General features: G+C 26.0%; 2 protein-coding genes across 3 annotated transcripts; both read right to left on the bottom strand.

The window, feature by feature from the left end:
- Positions 1-21: 21 nt before the first annotated feature.
- LOC122847446 (zinc finger CCCH domain-containing protein 14) lies at positions 22-4,205 on the bottom strand. The gene is made up of 7 exons (XM_044145132.1): positions 3,953-4,205; positions 2,284-3,840; positions 1,730-1,895; positions 1,471-1,664; positions 1,148-1,400; positions 945-1,071; positions 22-694 (listed from the first exon to the last, which is right to left on the bottom strand). Exons 1-7 carry the CDS (start codon positions 3,989-3,991, stop codon positions 436-438), a joined length of 2,595 nt encoding a protein of 864 aa, XP_044001067.1. The 5' UTR covers positions 3,992-4,205; the 3' UTR covers positions 22-435.
- A 3,235-nt stretch (positions 4,206-7,440) lies between these two features.
- Positions 7,441-11,908, bottom strand: LOC122847445 (valine--tRNA ligase). 2 transcript variants are annotated; one of them, XM_044145130.1, is made up of 6 exons: positions 11,673-11,908; positions 11,269-11,445; positions 11,066-11,193; positions 9,126-10,935; positions 8,586-8,912; positions 7,441-8,473 (listed from the first exon to the last, which is right to left on the bottom strand). In XM_044145130.1, the coding sequence occupies exons 1-6, from the start codon at positions 11,841-11,843 to the stop codon at positions 7,619-7,621; spliced, it is 3,468 nt and encodes a 1,155-aa protein (XP_044001065.1). In that variant the 5' UTR covers positions 11,844-11,908; the 3' UTR covers positions 7,441-7,618. The 2 variants fall into 2 exon arrangements, with proteins under 2 accessions (XP_044001065.1, XP_044001066.1); XM_044145131.1 differs by lacking the exon at positions 8,586-8,912 and having other exon boundaries at positions 7,443-8,473.
- Between the last annotated feature and the right edge of the window lie 12,132 nt (positions 11,909-24,040).

The following is a 24,040-nucleotide window of genomic DNA, read 5'->3' as shown; positions in this document are numbered from 1 at the left end:
AAATCGAAAAAAAAAAATGATTTGTGTTTGCTTTAATATTGTTATTGAAAGTAATTATATACAAGAGTTATTATATTACATGAATATTCACATTATTTTACAGTTTATTTAAATTCACCTACCAATTTTTATTTTATAAGTACACTAAAAATGACTGAAAAGTTTCAACATCTTTCTTATAAATTTTTTATTATAATTGATCATACGAATTCTAAATATTTTGATAAATTTTCATTTACAAAAATTATTAGAAATTTTTTTTTGACGGTTGTACAAAAATTTTGTTCCTTAAAAAAAAAAAAAAAAAAAAGAAAACATTTATTAATAACAAAGTTTATTTATATAAATAACTTTTTTAAATAATTATTGAAAATTAAAGCAATAAATGAATAAATAAATAAAGATTTGAAAAAAAAAAAAAAAACAACAGCATGTTCAGTCCTGTCGTCGCCAGGTGAATTTACCTCTAACTTTTTCTACTGATGTTGATATTAATTGTGGTGTTACTTGTGGCTGATGAATAATAGGTGTGGGATGTAAATAAACACATCCAGATTTTGTACAAAATGGATGATATTTACATTGCTGTGATGGATGTGAAAAAACACAGCCAAGTTTAGTGCATGAAAGACCAAATTTACATTTTGGATGTTTATAAGCACATTTGTCACCAAATTTACATGCTGGAAATGCACTGTAAAATATAAAATAATAAATTATCATTTTCTATTGATTAATTATTCAATTTTCATTAAAAACTAACATCTATTTTTCATGTAAATTTACATGCTGACTAAAAGCAATTAAACAATTAAACTTTAGCAATTTTTTTGTGTCAAATTAAATTATAATTATCAAATTAATATTAATTTAAAATAAATATTATGAGTGTTAACTCGTAGATTTACTTTATGTTCATTTAAAACAAAAAAATTATTAATTACCTGCATGGAACTGGAGGATGAACATATGCACATTTTGCTCCAAGTGTACAACTTGGCCAATACCTACATTTTTCTCTTGATTTTTCATTAATTATTATTGTCGTAACAGCTGGTTTTTTTTCAAAACCTAGCAACAAAATAAAAACACTATTAATATATTTATAATATATAATAAATATAGCATTGATAAATAAAAAACATACCAGTTGTTAATTTAATTTTTTTTTGCACTGGATTTGGTGATGGTGATCTTGAATAAACAATTGGACTTAATTTTCTACGTTTTCTTGGTGTTTCATCATTGATATTTAAATTTTCAATACAATGATTTTCATTATTTTCATAATCATCTATTTTATCAGTCATATCAATGTCCTCTGAATTATCAATATTATTTACATTATTATTATCTGATAATAATTCATTTTGTTGACTTGTAAGTACATTTTCATTTACCTAAAAATATATAATGAGATTTAACATTGAATGAATCATTAAAATGAGTGTTTGATGATTTTTATTTTACCTCATATTCATCAATAGTATCAATAGTATCAACAGCATCAACAGCATCAGTGTCATCATCAATAGCAGGTATATTTTGAATTGAATTATTGCTGTAACCATTTAATGTGACTAGAAATTTTTGAGTGTCATTACCATGCTGAAATAGTGACATAACAACTCCCATTTGTTCATCAGTAACAGATCTTGGTATATCTTTAAAAAAATTAAAATATATTAATGATTGTATTGTTAAATTATAATTAAATAATTAAACTTACATGGTTCTGGTTCAGTGTCTGATAATGATTCTGGATTTGTTAATTCAACTTGAATTTTTTCCATAACCAAACGTTTTGTCGCATTAAGACGAACCGATAAATTTTGACCTACTTCTCTTGCATTTGTACCTGATGGCATCGGACGTTTTAATACTGGATTTTTTTCCTAACAAAAATTAAATTTAAAAAATAAAAATAAAAATTTTTTTTTTTCTATTTTTGAATATAAAAAATATTGTCACAGGAAAAAAAATTGAGTATACACAAGACAAATTTCAAGATTAAATTATTAATTTATTACTGTTTTTTATTATAATTTTTTTTTTTTTTTTGCTTCTATTATATACAAGCAATAATAAATTAAAAAAAAAAAAAATTGTCTTATAATTAAAAGTAAAAATAAGCATTATGGAATTCATTTAATATACTTATATTAATATTATTTTTTTCATCCCTCAATTTTAAAAACAGTCAAATAAATAAAATTAAATTTAAAAAAAAATTTATATACTTATATTTTACATAATTGTCTATCTTTTGTATTTTCTACTCACCGGACTAATAGGCTCCGGATTTTTTTGTTTAACAACAGATCTATTTGCTTCAGCAACAGCACGTAGTAAAAGTGATTGTGTTGCTCTTTTTTGTACTGGTTGAAGTGGTTTTAATGGTCTTGGTGTTACAATTATTTTACTTGCAAGACCTTTATTTGCATGTTCTTCTTCTTCTTCATCAAATTTTTGTTCTTTATTTTTAATTAATCGTTTGTCTGTTTTTTCTGACACAATTTTATTAACAGCAATAATATGAGATTTTACTGGAGCTTTTGTTTCTTCATCATCATCATCATCTTCATCTTCTTTTTCTATGTCATCATCTTCATGTTGTTGTTCTTGATGTTCTTTATGGAAATTTGATTCCCCTTTATAAAAATTATCATCTTCTCTGTTGACAGAACGACCTCGTTTGACTGGACTTGATCCAAGTCTTCCCAATGCTTGAAATTTTCTTTTAACAGCTCCTAGTCTATTTTTAACATTTGAATTATCATTGAATGATTCATTTTGTTTGATAATTTTGTTACCAATACCAAGACGTTTTTTAATATCATTACCTGATGATATTTCACCTCGTAATTTTGATACTGATGCAATTTTAGTATCTAAATCTTTTTCATTTTTTTTATCAATACGATTACGATTATTTGTTGATATAAATTGTCTATTACTTGTTTCATTTCTTTGTTTAATTGATAAATCATCATCAAAATTACGATTGCGATAGTTATTATTATTACTTCTTCTATTCATTGGTTCATAAAATGGTTTATCAATTTTACGATTATTATCAGTATCATTACGTTCATTTCTTTCTTTATAATGATTATCAATTTTTTTTTTTGGTGATGTTATACCAAGACGTGTTTTAACTGATACAACAGATGTTATTCTAGGTTTATTAACACATGATTTTAATTTTTTTTCAGGTGTTATATCTTCATCAATTGTTTTATCAATTGATGTTTCAATTTTTTCATTATTTTTTTCAATACGTTCGGGTGTTTTTTCTTCATAAATTATTTTCTTTGATACTGCTGTAAAAGTATTAATAGGTTTTTCAGATTCTTCTATGATATTCATTGAGCTATCTGGAATTTTTGGAGTATTTGGTGTTTCTGGAGTTTTCGTACGTGCTCTATTAACGTCTTGTTGTTTATTATTAGAAATTCCTGATGTATCATTAACAGTTTTTTCTTTTTGTCCTATTTTTATTGTTGTTTTTTCAGCAGTTTGTTCTTCTACTTTAATTTTTAAATCTTCAGTTAATGCAATATTCTTTTTTTTTTTTCTTTCTTCTTCTTGTTTAACAACAACAGTTGGTACAAATTCTCTTGTTGATTTTTTTTTAGCAACTGATACTTTTTGTAATTTTTTTAAAACTTGATCATGAAGCCAATCGACAAATGGTGTTGTACTTTCATCAAGAAAAAGATGAAGATCTTCATGCATTTGTTGACGACTTTTTTTATTTACAACCATCACGAGAATATAATCAGGAAGTTCTTCATCATAACGAACACCAAGTTCTAAAAGTTTTGCTCTAATAGCACTCTAAAGAAAAAAACAAATTGGAAAAATAATTAATTAGTTAAATTTACAATAACATGTTTATAATTTTATTTATGTTTTTTGACTTTTATTAGATGATTGACAAATGACTTACTCTAAGCTGATTTGTCACTTCAACACCACGTACATCCATTTTTGTTTTATTTACTTGTAATTATTTATAAACACAATAATTAATAAATTAATATTAACAATTTTATTTGATAATTAAACTTATATATTCCTAGGCGTCACTATATTATTTATAAGTTGTTTTTTAGACATAACAATTTATTGTGGGTTATGAACAATTCAATGATCGATCGGTGTGTTTAATCGAGGACATGACAGTAAAACGCACACAACTAAACAAAGCGACAAAAAAAATAATTGAATATCAGCCCAAATATAGAGTCGTATATTGCAAACACAAACTACATATATACATATGTAATATCAATATGTATGTACTATGTAGTCATTCGTCTTTTCCATGTAAACAATAATTACCCATATATATAATACTACTTTAGTATTATATATATGTAATTACCATGGTATAACACTATAACAGCAATAATTATTATGATCGTGAAAATGGTACGTAAAGAGTGAGCACCGTGACTATTGGTGAATGGTGACCAGTGCTCGCTTATTAATAATTTACTGACAACCCTGAACCCATCCCATAATTTTTTCAGAGAATCCATTATTTTTCGTTACATTGCCTATAAATTATAATAGCGATGAATAGCGAGCACTGGTCACCATTCACCAATAGTCAATATAAATTGACAATTGTCAATTTATATTTTCTTATTTTTTTTAAGTTATTTTATTATTATTGATATTACAATATTATTATATTTTAGAATTATTGTTGTTATCATCACTGATACTTTTAATAATAATTATAAACAATAATTCTAAAAAAAGAAAAAAATTATAATTTACATTTTTTAAATTAATTCAATATTTTTCCAATTGAACCATGGTTCAATATTATTATCATGATTTGATATAATTAGATGTTTAACTTTTTATAAATTTGTTCCTGCGTTTATTTTCTTTCATTTTACACAGGAATTCGAGTATTGTGAAATTGCTACGGATTTCTCGTATTTTTCCGAATTTTTTCGAAGTGAGCCCTGGTAGAAATATTTCTCCGACTTTTCTCCAACTTTTTTCCGCCATTTCTCCACCTTTTTACGAAAATGACCCATGGTTCGAGAAATGGCGGACAAATTTCTCCAACCTTTCTCCAACCAAAAATTTACTCCAACTTTTTTCCGACTTTTCTCCAACTTTTTTCCGCCATTTCTCCAACCTGAAATGTACTCCAACTTTTTTCCAACCCCTCTTCGACCAAAAATTGACTCCAACTTTTTTCCAACTTCTTTCCATCTTTTCTCCAACCATGGGTCATTTTCGTAAAGAGGTGGAGAAATGGCGGAGAAAAGTTGGAGAAAAGTCGGAGAAATATTTCTACCAGGGCATTGATCAAGAAGTTTGTATTGCAAATATTATTAGAAAATTAATAACATTTTTTGGGATTAACTTATCATCAATACCAAGTGATTTATCGAACAAACAACAAGATTAACACGATTATATTTGCTGCACAAGAAGAATCAATATGTCCTGAAAATTTAAATCAATTAAAATCAAAATAATGTAAGTGATATTATATTTATAGAAAAAATAAATCAAGCCAAATTTATTCCAAGTTTCTTCTATATTATACATTATTATCGTTTTTTTTTTTTTATTAATAAATTTAACACTTATAGAACGAAGTTTTTTTTTAATATAAATTTTTCCAAAGATATTCAAAAAAATAAAAATTAACGAAATCGTTATTGGCACTCATACGGGGAATTTTACGGGAAATACGGGGACATTTACGGGTTTCACACACAATGTAATCAGTCCTACACATACAACGGTGGCTATGTTCACCGTAAATTTTCTCGTAACCTGTATAAATGTCCCCGTAAATTCCCCCGTATTGAGTGCCAATAGCGTTACCGAAAAATTAAATCTTAATTAATTGATTCTAATAAACCATTAGATGTTATTTTTATTAATGTAACAAGTAGGTTATTAATGTACTCTACGTGGTACTTCACCAGTTTATTTAATCTTTTGTTAATTGTTTTAATGACGATTTAAATGTATTCTAAATTTCAACATCTACGAGTTTCATATCAATCAAATTTGAATTAATTGATTCTGATGAACCATCAAATGTAATTTTCATCAATGTGACAAGTGGTACTTTACGTGGTACTTCACTAGATATTTTACCAACAGCACAATTCCCTGGTAGAAATATTTCTCCAACTTTCTCCGCCTTTTTTCCAACTTTCTCTACCTTTTTACGAAAATGACCCATGGTTGGAGAAAAGTTGGAAAGAAGTTGGAAAAAAGTTGGAGTAAATTTTTGGTTGGAAAAAAGTTGGAGTAAATTTCAGGTTGGAGAAATGGCGGAAAAAAGTTGGAGAAAAGTCGGAAAAAAGTTGGAAAAAAGTTGGAGTAAATTTTTGGTTGGAGAAAGGTTGGAGAAATTTGTCCGCCATTTCTCCAACCATGGGTCATTTTCGTAAAGAGGTGGAGAAATGGCGGAGAAAGTTGGAAAAAAGTCGGAGAAATATTTCTACCAGGATGGTATTAGTATTTGTAACAAATTATGTAAAAAACCTTGTAAATAACTAGTTAAATATATAACACTTATTGATGGTGATGATAATACAGTGCCATTCAGTGCCATTTAAACTTTTTTAGCTTTAAAATGTACTTCCCATGTTGAACAAGTGATATCCTTGATAAAATAATAATTAAATTTCATTTCTTCTATTTTTTACTTGTACATATTTATTGAATATAATAATTATTATATCAAAACTTATATTGATATAATTAAATTTACTAAAATAAGTAAGTAAAAAAAACTTTACAAAAACTAAACGTTATTGCCCTTGGATACTCGTACGATTTGTTCGTTTGTTCGTGTGTTAAATTCTAAACAGGTAAGTGAGGTGTAAAAAAAAATATGAATCAAATGTGTTATGGAAATTTTATAAAAAAATCAAAAAATTTTACATTTAATATTTCATCAGAAAAATTGATAAATATTTAAATATTTAAAATAATCTAAATAAGCTACAAATTGATAAGATTTTTTTTTTTTTTTATCTTAAATTCTTAATGAATAATAAGAAGACGTAATATTATGAATCAAGTGAAAAAGAAAATAAAAAAAAATACAATTTAATAAATAATAAAATTAATCGAATGATAAAATTACTTGATAATTAATAGAGAAAAAAAAAAAAAATATGTATATTTTGATGAATGATCTTTTTTTTATAAAATAAAATCTCGTCATGTTGACATTCGAGGATTCAATAACAACATGGACAAGTGAGGTCACTGCAATGCTTCACCAGGTGTCCTTCTGTAAGTGCACTAATTTACTTGGATGATATTTAAAAAGTTGTATCGAAAAAAATAACAGTTGTTTATAATTGGTTATTAATTATGTTTACTTAAAAAAAAAATTTCAACAAAAACATTATATAAAAATAAAGTAATTACATACAGTAAATTTTAATAATTATTTTATTTTTGTTGATCATGGTACAAAGAGATAAATGGATTTTAAAAATATTTATATAAAAAAGTAAATGTTTAAAACATTTTTACATCAAGAATTTTTTATTAATTGTCTATTGAATTATTGAAATTGTAACTATGATTCTATTTTGTCAATCAATCAATTTTACATCATTAAACGTAGAGCTTCCATAGCTTCAGCTAAACGTTCAAGTTCACCTTCACTATTTTCTAATTTTTCTGAATTAGCTGTTTGAACATCAACTGGAACTTTAGTTGTATAATCACTTGCTGATATTGCTTGTTTTAATTTAAGTATTGTTGATGTTAATAATTCTTTCTTTTTTCCCAATTTAGCTGATTCAATTTGAGGATCAATCAAACCCTTGAGAAGTAAATGAACTTGAAGTTTATCAGTAACAGTTATAATTGTACATCCAAGTGGTGGTTTACCCTCTAAAACATTTGAATATGCTAATGTACCAATTAATGAATTATATTTTTGAAGTCTTGCTTTGAGTTCGTCACTGCTACACTCAATATAAACATCTGTTTTTATTTTATTTGGAAGATTATAAGTTGATCTATTTGATCTTATGCATTTTATAACTTTTTGAGCAAAGTCAACATCTTTATCAATGTCTTCATTTCTCCATGGACATTCTTTTTCATCTGGATATGGACTAACACATATACTTGGATATTTAAGTGTTGTTCTTGGTAAACGTTGATAAAGTTCTTCAGTTATAAATGGCATAAATGGACTCAATAATCTCAAACCAATATCTAAAGTTTTAAATAATACTTTTCTAGCTGTAAATATTTCTTCTTCAGTTCCACTTTGAAATACTGGTTTTAAATATTCCAAATAAACATCACACAAATCATACAGCCAAAGATTGTAACATGCTGTTGTTGCACCATTAAAATCATATTGAGCCATTCCTTCATCACAAGTTTTAGCAGCATAACTAACTCTTGAAAGCATCCAAAGATCAACATTTGTCTCATGACCAGTGAGCTAAAATAAAAATAAATTACATACATTAAATAATAGTAATTATTATTTTAAAAATTAATAAAAGTAAAATTAATTCAAGTGGATAAAATGGGGGAATATATTATTCTCCCACCTGATAGCCACTGAGGAAATTTGAAGTTGTTTTAGACTGACAGTTAGAAAGAAAGCCACCTTCTTCTTGACGAAAAGCTAATTTTTCAGAATTTTTAAAACTTTTAAGATGTTTTTTCCATCTATCAAGATGTGGTCGATAACGTTTATTAATTGTTACTTTAATAATCATTTGATATATTTTTGCATCAGCTTGAGATGGTGTATAGCCATCAAGATATGGAAATTCTGATAAATAATTATCAAGTGCATCTTGAATACAATCTTCATGAAGAGCATTAATATACCATTCTGTATCACCAATATTTGTTGTCTCTTTTGAAACATTCTGATACATTTATGAGATGATATTTTAATTCAGCAAGAGTTAATTTAGATAAAAAAATATATTAAGGTCACAATCATCATAAAAATTATAATTAAATTTTTATCAGTATAACTAAATGATAATTATACCTTAATACATTTTTTTTTTTTGAGCATAAAGAATTAGTCACAAGTTATAAAGATGTAAAAATAAAAATAAATAAAAATATTTTACCTGGTTGTCACCATTATCCTTGTAATCACCAAGATACATAAGTGCAAATTTAGTAGCATTCCATAATTTATTACAGAAAAATCTATAACCTTGTACACGAAGAATATCAAGATTAATATCTCTACCTTGTGATGTATATGAACAAAGTGCAAATCTAAGTGCATCAGTACCACATTCAGGTATACCCTGTGGATAATCACGTTTTTGTCCATCAATAGCACGTTTTAATTCTTTTTGATCTAAATTTGATTCCATTAATTGTTTATGAAGATTATCCAATGTTGTACCATTAATAACATCCATTGGATCAATAACATTACCAAGTGATTTACTCATTTTTCTACCATGTGCATCTCTAACCATTGCATGTAAATAAACTTCTTTAAATGGTAATTTTCCTAATAATTTACGTCCCAAAAAAACCATTCTTGCAACCCAAAAGAATATAATATCATGTCCAGTTTCTAATAATGCACCAGGATAAAATGCTTGTAGCTCTTGTGTATTATCTGGCCAGCCAAATATTGAAAATGGAAATAAACCAGATGAAAACCATGTATCAAGAACATCTGGATCTTGTTTAATATTAATATTATCAATTGATACATTAAATTTCTTTGATGCTTTAATTTTTGCTTCATCATCTGATCTTGCACTAATCCATCTATCATCATCAGACATATCTTTATGTGAATTATCATTAAATGTTATGTAATAAGCTGGAATTCTATGACCCCACCAAAGTTGTCTTGAGATACACCAATCACGTATACCAGTCATCCAATGTTCCCATGTTTTTTTATGTTGTTCTGGTATTATTTTAAGTTCACCATTATTAACAACTTCCATGGCATCTTTAGCCATATCATCACATTTAACATACCATTGTGGTTTAATCATTGGTTCAACAATATCTTTTGATCTACTACACATTGGTACAACCATTGGATTATCTTTAATTTCAACGAATAAATTTTTTTCAGTTAATTCATCAATTATCATTTTTCTAGCATGAAAACGTTTCATACCAGTAAATTTACCACAATCACCAATAATTATTCCTTCTTCATCAAATATTGTTATAAATGGTAAATTATGACGTTTACCAACTTCATAATCATTTGGATCATGTGCTGGTGTTATTTTAACAACACCAGTACCAAATTCCATTTCAACAAAATCATCAGCAATTATTGGTATTTTTCTATCACAAAATGGATGAATTGCAAATTTACCAATTAAATGTGTATAACGTTTGTCATTTGGATGAACAGCAATTGCTGTATCACCAAGCATTGTTTCAATTCTTGTTGTTGCAACAGTAACTTTTTCATTTGTTCCATCAATGACATATGAAAAATGTACCAATACACCAAATTCAATTTTTTCCTTGTAGCCAGGTATTGATAAAAGTGTCTTACCAGTTAATTCAATTTTATCAACTTCAATATCAGAAATTGCACTTTTTAATGTACAAGACCAATTAACAAGTCTATTACTACGATAAATAATTTTTTCATCATGTAAACGTACAAATGCTTCAGTAACAGCACGACAAAGTTTTGGATCCATTGTAAAACATTCACGTTCCCAATCAACAGAACTACCAAGTTTTTTTAATTGTTCATAAATTCTTCCACCTTTTTCATTTTTCCATTCCCATATTTTTTCAATAAATTTTTCTCTTCCTAAATCATGACGTGTTTTATTTTCTTCTCTCCATAATTTTTTTTCAACAACAACTTGTGTTGCAATACCAGCATGATCACAACCAGGATTCCAAAGAGTTGTACGACCTTTCATACGATTCCTAAAAGTATTTTTATTTTTATTGTTAAATTTAACTATCATTTGATTACCTTTCACCTGAATTACTTTCACATTATTCATGGCCTAATTTTTTATATTTTTAACATTCTTGAAAATAAAAAATAAATTACCATCGAGTTATTGAATCTTCAACTGCATTTGTAAGAGCATGTCCAAGATGAAGATAACCAGTAACATTTGGTGGTGGAATTACCATGACAAATGTACCATTTGGATTTGGCTCAGTAATGGATTTTCTCTGTAACAAATAATGTTAATTTAAATAATTGTTTTTTCTTTTGTTAAATAATATTAAATATAATGAATAACTAACTCCATATTCAGGCTTGAAGAATCCTTGTTTTTCCCACCAAGGATACCAAGCTGCTTCAACAAATTGTGGACTATATGCATCTGGCATTGGAACATCAATATTTTTTTTATCACCAGCAGGTGTTTGTTCAGTATAAACAGCTGATTCCTTGACTTCTTTCTTTTTTTCATTTTTTTTCTGTAATTATAAATATTAATATTGTTATTAATTAAATTGTAATGATAAACAATTGATAATTTATATTGTTAATATTACTTTTGTAAAAATAAATGTCAAACTACAACACGTGGACTAATAAAAGTAGCTTGACAAGTAACAATTATTGTATTCTTTTAAATAAACAAAAATAACCATATGGAGCAATGTAGTACATTAAAATAAAAACAAGTACTAATTACGCTTACCTCAGGTTTTTCTTTAGGCTTTGAATTATCAACTATTGGAGTATCTTTTTTATCTTGCTTTTGTTTAAACTTTTCTAATTTTGCAAGTTTTTTAGCTTCCTTTTCTAACTGCTTGGCTGTTTTTGGTGGAGCAACTTGGCCATTGGCCGAATCATTTGGAGTTTCCACCATGATTAAAATAAATTAATAATTTTAATCAACAATTGATTTCAAATAATTATCACTATTATCAGTCAAATAACACGGTAGAACACGGACTTAATTAGACTGAACTCTGAAGTCAGCCATAAACTTTTATCGTGGGCACGCGCGATTGGCCATCATTGATGCCGATTGGCCGATTTATATAGCGGCGATATAAGTTAATAAAAATAAACCTAACCTTTGTAGCGTTCACTTTCGTCAACTGTCGTCAACCGGGCAACCTGGTTATTTAATAAGTTCCAGTCAAGGTCCATAGATAGACGTACAGCCAAAATCCTTCGTGGTGGTAACAACTAACAATCAATTCAAATTGATTTCTGCTAAGCATAGAAGGTAAATATTATTTAAATTTTACTTTTTACAGTAGAAATTTTAGTCTCGAACTCTCGGGAATCGAGTCTTAACATAAAGCCGGATCGACATCGAAAACCGAGCCTGATTCTACGTCAAAATGTTACGCCATTCGACTTCGGAACGAGGCTAAAACGAGTTTAAAAAAAAGTTTAAAAATACATAAAATTGCTGTTCCCTTGTTTATTTATTATAGTTTTATTATAAATGAAGAAAATACTATTAATTATAAATAATTTGACAACAAATTAAATAGATTTTTTAGAGTTTTTATTATTTAATCCGGTTTTACCTCGTTTGAGCCTCGTTTCGAGTTGAAAAAAAAAGTCTAAAAATTCAAAAAAATTATTGTTTCGACGTCGAATCGAGGCTAAAACGAGTTGGGAAAAGAATAAGTTTGAAAATACAAAAAAATCATTGTTTTTTTGTTTATTTATTATAGCAATAATTACATGAGTAGGTAAAGATGTAGCTGAGGAAAAGTTGTAGCTAAGAGAATTTTTCAAAAGAAATTACATGTATTTTACTTGTCAAATAAATAAAATAAATATTAAGAAAAAGCAGTAGATAAAAAAAAAGATGAAGCTAAGGAATTGATGTTGCATATATCAAATAATTTCTTTGGCTGCATTAATTTCTTAGCTTCAACTTTTTCTTAGCTATACACTATACTGCTTTCCCTTGGTATTTTGTTTTATTAAAATAAATTACATATGTATTTTAGTTGTCAAATGAATGAAATATATACCAAGGATTTAAGGTGGCCAAAAAATTTTGTGGTAAGCAACATTAATTCCGTATAATTCATCTTGTTCTTAGCTACTGCTTGTCCTTGATATTTTTATTTATTTATTTGACAAATAAAATTAATTACAACATGCGATCCCTCGGACAATTTCTTTGTTTACACTGATTCCTTAAATATTTTTTTATTTATCTCTATTAAATCAATAACACGCAAGCTGCGGAAACAATATTTTTTTTGTATTAAAAATTTTTTTTTCTTTTTCTAACTCGTTTTAGCTTCGATTTGACGTCAAAACGAGGTAAAACCGGATTAAATAATAAAATCACTAAAAAAGTAACTTCATTTGTTGTCAATTATTATTATTTATAATTAATAGTATTGTATTTACTTATAATAAATAAACAAGGGAACAGCAATTTTATGTATTTTTAAACTTTTTTTTTTTTAAACTTATTTTGGCCTCGGATTTACCTCGTACTATTTGGCTATTTAGTGGGGTGGACTGCAAAAGTCATAAAAATTAAACTTATCGTTATTGTTTCAATATATTATTTTTTTCACTTTTAGAGCTTATCATCATGAGTAAAAAAAGGATCTGTCATGTTCAAGAACAACATCATCATGTTGAAAAAAAATTAAATCTCATCAACATTCTGAATCATGATTCATTGGCACAAATATTCATGCTGCTGCCAGTACTTGAAAGAATAGCTATGGAAAAAGGTAATAAAAATTAAAATTAATTTTACTTATTTAAATTATAATTTTTATGTTTTTATTTTCTTTAATATATTTTTATTTTATAGTTTGTTCCAAATGGAAAGAGGCATGTGAACTAGCTTGGTGCGACATTAAAGAATACACATTTGGCGAATCAAGTAGTCCTGTTTTTGATGAAAATTTGATGGCACCATATGTTGAGAAATTATTATCATATTTTGGTATTTATTTGAGAAGTTTGTTTATTTTGGAAAATTGCAGCTCTCGAATTATGCCAATCACTAGTAAGCACTGCAAAAATTTAACAAGTCTTGACCTAACTATCAACGGGAAACTTGAAACAAATATCAATCACTACAATCATGCTTTTAAAAAGTTGGATAAATTGAAAAAAATTCATATACGCGTAATAAATATGGAAAATAATATGAATACAAAGTTTCAACCTCACATAATCAATTTTCTTCCAGAAGGAATGAATCAAATTTTTTTAGATTATGATAAAGAGATCATGTCACCAGTGCTTTTCGTAAGTCACTATTGATTATTAATACTATAAATTAGATGAATTCATTAAAATATATTCAATTTGTTTGAATTAATTTTTATAATTTTTCAGAATATAAAGAAATTCAAAGAACTTAAATATTTGTCATTAAGTGGCTGTCTTCTAGATGACATAATTCAAGGAATATCCGAAACAACAACACTTGTAGAACTCGGTCTTTTCAATTGTTTCGTGAGCAAATATTGCTTGTACAATCCTGTTGATATTTTTAATCAATTTGTAAATTTAGAATACATCAACATTGATAACCAATGGGGAATAAATACCCCAAACGTACTCAATAATATTTTGAATTCATCCAAGAGTATAAGATATTGTCATATTATGTTGCATCCAGATTGTAATGCACCTGATATTTCAATTAAAAATTGGGATAATCTTCTAAACCTGGAACATCTTGGTACTTGTTTTAGAATTAATGATAACATAGCAACCAAATTGGTAAAATATTGCGAGAATTTGAGGTCTTTAGATATTAGGAGTAAAGGAATAATAGGAACTGCTCTTCAAAAATTGACAAAGCTAAAAAATCTCGAAAGTTTAAGTTATTGTTTCGCGATTAGAATTTCATGGAAGGAATTTAGTAATGCAATATTTATAATTTCAAACACCTGGAAAAAACTTAAACATCTGACTATATCAGATGATCGTTCTCAAAATGATATTGATGTTAATAATATTGCAATAGTTGACCCTGAACAAACTTATGATAAGTTCTCAAAATTGCAAAATCTCGAAGAGTTAAATGTGTTCAGAATGCTTGATTTCCAAGACAGCAGTATTATTGCTATTGCTAATTCATGCAAAAATCTACGAAGACTAGATATAGGTTCATGCCTTTATATTACTGAAGCAGCTCTTATGTCTATAATCAGCTTGGAAAAATTAGAAGAACTAAATGTCAGTAATATTAATGGTGTTACAGACAATTTTATCAGTAAGTTAAAAGGATTAAAGAGACTTGTGTGTGAATCTTGTAAAAACATCACTGATGCTGGTATAATCCAATGTATAAAAAATTGTCCAAATCTTGAAACTCTTTGTCTCTTCTACTCTAACATTACAATTAACACGCTTACTGGTGCTGATGAAATAACTAAAAATCGTATAAACAATATTGTTTTGTATATATTCTATAATAATTTTACAGAAGCTTCAAAGTTAAAAACTAAATCTAACTGGTTAGTTCTTTGTCCTGAAAGATGAGCAAAAAGTAACATGAACTAAAGAAGTAGTTCTCTGGTGAATTTATTATTGTAATATAAATAAAAACATATTTTTGTTTACGAAAAATATCAAAATTTAATAACACCAAGATATTAAATTATTAAATCCAACATGAATTCCAATCTACTAATTTTACAATTGAAATTTATTTAAAAAAAAAATAAAAAACAAATTTACTAGTAATTTTTCTTTTTCCATCAACTTGTTTTATCGAAAAATTTACGTATCGATTTTAGAATGTTCAATTAAAATGCTTCTGACAAATTATTTTTTCTATTTTCAAACCCCTTCACAAACTACAAGTCTCGTATACATAACGATTAAAAATTAAAGAAGCAAAAAAAAGAGAAAAAAAAAAATTGACTCTGAAATGTTGATGAATATTTATTAAAATCCTAATCATTTTTGATAATAAATTCATCGTTTAATTATACAACAAAGGAATTTATGCCAATTATTATAATTTATACCACATATATAAATTTACAAAGAACCAAGAATATGAATTGTTTGACAACAAAGTACTGAAAATTTAGTTGAACATTAAATTTTATCACCCGTATATTATTTTGTATATTCATTCGCACCTGTTGGAAAATTAAATCGACAATTATCCACAGGTTTAATATGATAATTATACCAATCATATAAAACATACAATTATTTTATAATTTATTTATTATTTTTATACCACGTGATGTTAAAAAATAAATGTCAAATGAGATTTAATGATCAAAGATGAATATTAAAATTAATGTAAGATTATAAAATTAAGTGATGATAAAGAGGTATAATATCGTACAAACTACGAAGTTGGTTTTGTTAAACATTTGGTGATTAGTGTTGGCCCAAGGCTTATGCTTCGAGGCTAGTTATCTATCGCTTTCCATTACCATCGTAGAAACCATCACTAAAACCAAATTATTCCTGATGATATAGGCAATTTTCATCAGTTATTACGTATCTATTATCACGAATAAATATCTATATATAAATATACCCAAAAAAAAAAAATTAATAGCTTTATAAAATTCAATATTTTAATATAAGTAACTATTTTTTTTTCTTCTTTTGAAATATTACTTTAAAACCCAAAGTCACCCAAAAATTTTTCATTTCACTTTAATATATACATCACTCTGTTCAATCGCAAAGTGACACGTCAAACAATTTCCGGGTTAAAAAATAGAAAAAATAACAAGTCAATATTGATCATTCATTTATTAATAATATAATCAAAAAATTTTATCATAATTAATAAATATATATATATATAGAAAATAACAAAGAAAAATAAATTATTACAATGTTGTAAGTTTTCCTAATCAGACAGGTCTTTTGCTAAATTAGGCTTTCTCATTTGTATTGGATCCTTGTCACTTTGATCGTCAAAAAAAAAAAGTAAAAGAAAAAAAAATTGTCTACCAGCAAAACGTGAGTCATAAACGAGAGGATAAAAATTTTTACACCGATGAAAAAAAAAAAAAAAAAAACAAGAGCGATGAAAATAATACGAATTGGGAGAGCTTTAGAGAGATGTAAAAAGAAAGAAAAAAAAAATATTCGAAGAAGATGGAGAGAATCTTGTCTGCCAATTAGACTGACAAATTGGGAAATCTAAGATTCTTGCCCTCCATCAGTGAAATATGAGTGTTGACTATCCCTCGACTTCAACCCAACAAGATCACAATGACCTTTAGCGTAAAAAAAATTTTTTTTTATTTTTTTTTTTTTTGTGGTAATAATGACATTGTTTCTTGTATATCGAATTAATCAAATGAATACATTTATAATTACATTTGCATTTATTATAAGACTTTGAAATTATTCTCTAGAAAATTATTAATTATACAAATTTTTGAGGAAAATGTTTTCAAGTAATTTTGGAAATATTAAATCACTTGGATTAATAACTTCATCACGAACATTTGTAGATATTTATGTTCATTTTTATTTGTTGAAGTTTAGCTAAATAATAGTTACTCTGCTTATCGTTAAACTTAACTAAAATTATATTTGTCTTTTCAGTTTATTTCATTCATGAACTTTAAAGAAATCTGTCAGTCGTAAGTTTACATATACTTGTTAAATATATTTATCAAAGTGTATTTTTAATATTTGTATATTTTTTTAAAAATGTCAATAATAAAGTTACACTGAGAAAATTAAAATAGTATATCATCGTAAAAAAAATAATAGAAAATTTTATTAAAAAAAAAAAACACTGTATTTTTCTTTTTTTTTTTAAATGAAACTATTAGTTAAATGAAAGAATTTTAATTTTATTAACTCACCAGCTAAGTATTTAGTCTGAGATTTGATGATCGAAGATGAAAATTAAAAAAAAATCTGAGATTATAAAATTAAGTGATGATAAAGAGGTATAATATCGTACGAACTACGAACTTGGTTTTGTTAAACATTTGATGATTAGAGCTGGCCCAAGGCTTATGCTTCGAGTCTAGTTTCTTTGAAATTTTTTTTTCTATCCAAAAGTTAAAAGAAAATTAACATTTAAAATGCATCAATTCAACATATAAAACAATGTAATATTCCAAGTTACCATTTTTTAAAATTATTGATTTTATTTAAGTGTTAAATTTTAGCATTTCAAAAAGTATAAAACTATTTTGACATTTAGAAAATTCGTTTTTTAAATTAGTATAAATAATAATATCGAATAAACTACTGTAAAAAATAAGTGATTGAAATTAAATTTGATATTTAAAAAATAAAAAAATTAAAAGTGTTAAATGACCTTGTTATAAATTACTGGTTTAAAGATGACAGTTAATCAATTTACATATATATATGTATGTGGTTAATATACAATAATTAAACAATATTAAATTTTTAATTTTTATTTCAATTAATTTATTATCTTTTAGATCCTTTCATTGATTGATCACATGTAATACAATTTTCAATATAATATTTTCCTCAAACAAAAACATAAATTATTAGTATGATTTGTCAACGAATGGAAATAATTTTTTTTTTTTAATTATCTGATTATTATTATATGATTATTTGCAACTTTGAACAATTTTAATATAATATGAATATAAAATTAAAATATTTATTTATCGAATAATAATTATTTATTTCTAGTATTATTAGTTTGAGATTCAATTAAATCTAAACCAATTGATACTAATAAATCACATGTTAATCAGTTCTTTTATATCCTTTCATTAATTGACTACTAAATTGCATTATATTCTAATACAATTTTTAATAGAATATTTTCCTTCAACAAAAATATAAATTATTATTATGATTTGCCAACAAATGGAAATAATTTTTTTTTTTTTTTAATTATCTGATTACTATCATAATTATTTTGCAATTTTACGAAATTTAATTTTAATGTATGAATATAAAATAAGAATATTTATTTATTGAATAATAATTTCTTTTTTTTTAGTATTATTAGTTTTATAATCTTCCAATTTTAAATTAATTGATAATAGTACCAAATGTTCTTTCAAACAATACGACAGATGGTATTTTACCAGATTTAATTACACGACAAGTGAAGACTTCATTTTTTTTCATTGATTTTTTTAAACGTTCAATTATTTCTGTATTTAATTCACCGATATTATTCAATTTCACTTGAATAGCTTGTTGTGGCCATTTATTAAGAAAAGTTGACAATTTTGCTAAATTTATTAATTCTGGTTTGTTAATTTCAAATGTGTAACCTGCATCAATTGCTAAAAATTTAAATGAGCCTCGACCCAAAATTTCGAGAATTTTTACTCTAATCCAATTTTTATTTAACTTAATAAGAAATAATTTTCCTTCATATATTTCATTTTTAAAAATTTTCAAATTTTCTACTTGTAATTCCCTTGTAATTCCATCTGTTAATTTTTCTTCAACTACTATATCAAGAATAATTTGATAAATATCAAGTGCTTCACTCATTGATTTAACAAAAATCTTACCATCATCATCAACACTCGATAATAATACTTTTAAATTTTTTTTTTCAACAAAAGGTGATTTTAAACAAAAATTTTTAATATTTTTAATGATTTCATTATTTAAATTAATATCTTTATCGCTACTTTTACCAAAAAATACACCTGTTATATGGTGAATTCCAGATGAATCAACTGCTTCGTCAAGCACCTCAATGTATAATAATTTATCATGCAATATCTCGTGAGCAATCTCAGTTACTTTCTTGCAACTAGCAAAATCTTGAACCCCTGAAATACGCATTTTAATTGCTTGAGCAGCAATTCCATAAAATTGTGGCAACATTGAAAATAATAATTCACAATCGATCCATTTTCTATCACCAATATCAATAAAAAATATATATGCTTGTTTTATACAATTAAAAGTAGCAATATTTTCAACTTGTACACGATGCCATGCATCACATGATTTAACACGACATGATTTAACAACATAATAATGGAATGGATATACTTGTTCAGCTGGTTTCATTACACATGAATGATCTTTCATGTCTTTTTCTAATGACTCTAAGAGCTCCATGTATGGTGGCTCAATAACTCGTCCCCAAACTTGTATTGTATCTTCTACACCTGTTACTTTAACTGCCCATCGTCTATCTTTTAGTATAGTAGGTAGAACTAGTGAATGAGGAGACGTTCTAACACTCTCTTCTTTCTAAAAAAAAAAAAATAAAAATTCAATATTAATTTTAAGTTAAACAACAATGTTAATTAAATAAATATACCTTTTCGATGATTAAACGACCAACAAAACTATCATCAATAATTTCAATACAGTTATCGTTATTTAATGATACAAGTATTTCCGTCCAATGATCTGGCAATGATTCATTGTATTCTATCTTATAATCATTTGGGATTGAATCTTCCTTAATACCATTAAGATGAGTTTTAACAATTTTAATAATTCTTCGAGCAATGGTTTCATCACTGATTGGTAATTTTTCATCATTTTCAGCTATGACCTCACGTAATTTTATTATTGCTTTTTTAGCTACAATTACTTGTGCTTCTTCTTCACTAGAAGCACCATCTGGATAACTGTAAAATTTATAACCAGGTCCAAGTGATAATACACTGTAATTTTCATGTAGTCCTAATGCAGCACCACTTTTATAAATTGGCTTTGGAAGTTTTAATTTTTCAGCTAAACTTTCAACTTCTTTTCTCGGATCATTATCAACAGTTGTTGTTGTTGTTGTTGTTGTTGTTGATGTTTCTAGTGTATTAGAATACTCGATAATTTTTTGTATTCTTACTTTTAAAGGAGGTATAGGTTTTCCGGATTTATACACAGCTGATGGAGGTGGTGGTGGTGGTGGTGATGATGGTAATGTTTGTTTTTTTTCTGTATCAGCTATTGGAACCTTGACTCTATTAGATGGTGATAACGATGATGCTCTATTACGGGATGAATTTTTTTTAGATGAATGACGTGATCCCAATGATGGTACATCAGCTGGCTTACGAACTTCTGTATCACTTTTTGTTGATGAATTCTTTGATGGTGGTGTTGTTGATTCACTTTTTTTGACATTATCAGGCAAATAAACATGAACTTTTTTTTGAGCTAATGGATTACTTGATACTGTTTGTAGTGATGGCGTTTTTTCTTGTAAAACTGATGAATGTGAACGTGAACGACCATAGTGTGGAGTAGGCGGTGTTGGTGTTGTCGTTGTTGCATACCAATCATTGTAATTATCTATACGTCCTACATGCACATCTTCAACATCATCTAACAATTCTTTTAGTGAACTATAACCCAAGGCAAGAAATGGCAGCTCTTCTTGTTCTTGTTCTTTATATTCTTCACATAATATTGAGAGTGCAATACCACCATATTTGTTGTATCGAGTTATCAATGATTTTAAAATTATCGATACTTTGTTGAATTTTTGTGCATTTAGTGAAGTGGCCATTTTTACTCCTTTCTATTCTTCCCACCCTCGACCTCAGGCAGAACCCAATTCAAATACTGAAATTTGATAAATAATTCAATTTTAGTATATCAGCAAAAGTTTTTTTCTAAATATTTTTCTAGTATTATTATTATTATTATTATTATCCAACTAAAATATTTTTTACAAGACAAAAAGAGCAATTTTTTTTTTTTTTTATACGTAGTAAAAGTAGACTAGTGTGTGTGAGTGTGTGTGTACTTGCATGCATGAGTTTTGTTATGAAAACGAGAGAATGAAGGAATGATAAAAATCAAAATATCAATAAAATAAAATAACATCATTGCAATAAAAGTCTAGCAAAACTTACTCGTCAAAAAAATTGAGATGGTATATAATCAAGGTCATATTTTATAAATAAAAAAGAATAAAATTAAAAAAAAATTTTTGAATAATTTGGTTAATCATAACTGTTATTATTAAATTAAAATTATTATTATTAGAGAAGGGCTGTTCCACTGAATCTATTTCAATGTATTATTTTAATTTGACAAAATAATCTCGATGTAAAATGATGCAAAAAAAAAAAAAAAACAAAATCTAATAACAAGTCACTAATGGCACAAATAATCAACACAAAACACACACATGAATAAACATATGACCAAGAAAATACAAAAAAATTAGTAAATAAAACAAAATTTAATATAAAAATAATTGATAAACTTGATTAATTTAGGAGAAAAAAAACTGTTGAAAATATTAAAAATTAATTACTAACCAAGATGATTGATCTGCTGTTGTTTAAAAATGAATTGGTTCTCTATAATTAATAATTTAATATCAACAAAGGACAGGTTTACTAGCTTGATTACACAAAAAAAACGATTTTAAGCACTCAAACGAACGACTTGAAACTCCTTGAAAAAACTCTTGGAAGTTAATAGAATACGTGTGTTGACTCGGTTTATTCGTTAGAGTTGTGCCGATATGTTGGTATATAAACAAGGTACTCCAAGTACAAGGGCCCGTTCGAGAACTTACTCGGAAGTGCTCGGAAGCCCAAAAAATCAAGATGGCTGCTACACTTCGGGTAGTGCTACCGTGTATGGATATACGTATACATGTACGTACTTGCGCATGTGTGCCTACTATGAAAAAATACGAAATATGAAAAAAATTCGAGTAAAATTATCCGACAACCCGTTGCATGTAGCGAGATATTAAATTTTAATAAAAAACCTACGTAATTATTTTTTTCGTATATAAATAAAAGTACGTGAATTTTTTAGCATTATATACTCATGTGGTTTTTTTTTTTTCAATTACGAATTTTTAGTAGTATTTTTTTTCATGTCTATTGAGCATCGCTAATAATAAGTCATTTTAATTTTAAGGAAAAAAAATATATATGTCTATAAAAATCAATTTATATTTAATTTAAAATAATAAAGTTATATCAGTCAATTTAAATTTTTATTTTTTTTATTTGATACTCGAACATATATTTAATAAGTCTTTGTGGATTTATCAAAGAATTTTTTTTTAAAATGAAATACTTGTTAAACAGTATATTGTATTTGTTTGAGATGATATAATTTATCTTATCAGACTTCTTTTAATTTTTTTTCTAAATTCAATTGAAAATAGTTTTCTTTTTAGCTATTTGCTTTTTGATATTTATTTTTTTTTTTAAATTTAATTATTGAAGCTCTCCCCTACTGAGTTCATTTGGAAAAAAAAAAATATTTTAAACACAGTGCGATTAAAAAAAATTAAGGTCGATTGCACAATTTAAATTTTTTTTATTTTATTTCATTTATTTTTTATATATATCTGTACATGCTTCACTATATTTTGTTTTATTTTTAGAAATTATATATACGGGAAAAATCGTTCTCTCATATTTTTATCAATCATTCTTTGTGTAAATTTTTTTTTCACGATTATATGAATATTTTTTATTTTCTCTGGTACTATAACAACTTAATTATTTGACATACTTATTCAATTGACATACTGAAATTTTTTTTTGATTGACAGTTTGATCCTGATGACATGATTTTCAGTTGATTCAAGTTGATTATATAATTTTACACAAAGAAAATCAAAGAGATCATAAATGGACATGAAAATAAAAAAGTTTTTTAGCTATTGAAATTTAATTTTTAAAGTATAAAATAATTAAATAACCAAGATCATTAAATTCATAATAAAAAGCATCCATAATCTTTCTACAAGTAGAATTTTCAAAAATAATAGTTATTGATTTGAAAAAAAATTTTCAACACGCTCCAGAGACATATTTAGATTGTGTCAAAAGAGAAAAGAACCTATGCGATTAAAATGCTCCACATGTGCAAATAGCAGTGAGTTTTTTTTTTATTGTCTCGATTTTCCAATATAATTCATCGATACTCTCTTATTTTTCCTTTAGAGATTTATTTCTTTTCGATTACTCATTGGAATTTCGTAATATAATTTTTTTTTTGTTAACTTAAAAATAATACAAATTAATTTCATTCTAATATATTGACCATAACTTTGATAATTATTGGACTACTCAGTAAATTTATTTTTATATATTCTTCTAAACTTCATAATATTATTTCTATTTTATTTATTTTTTCAGTTATACTGTTGTATAGCTATAT

This window comes from Aphidius gifuensis, linkage group LG1, assembly GCF_014905175.1.
Source record: "Aphidius gifuensis isolate YNYX2018 linkage group LG1, ASM1490517v1, whole genome shotgun sequence".
NCBI lineage: Eukaryota > Metazoa > Arthropoda > Insecta > Hymenoptera > Braconidae > Aphidius > Aphidius gifuensis.
Note: the sequence above shows the minus strand (reverse complement) of the source record. Positions and strands in the feature narration are given on the sequence as shown.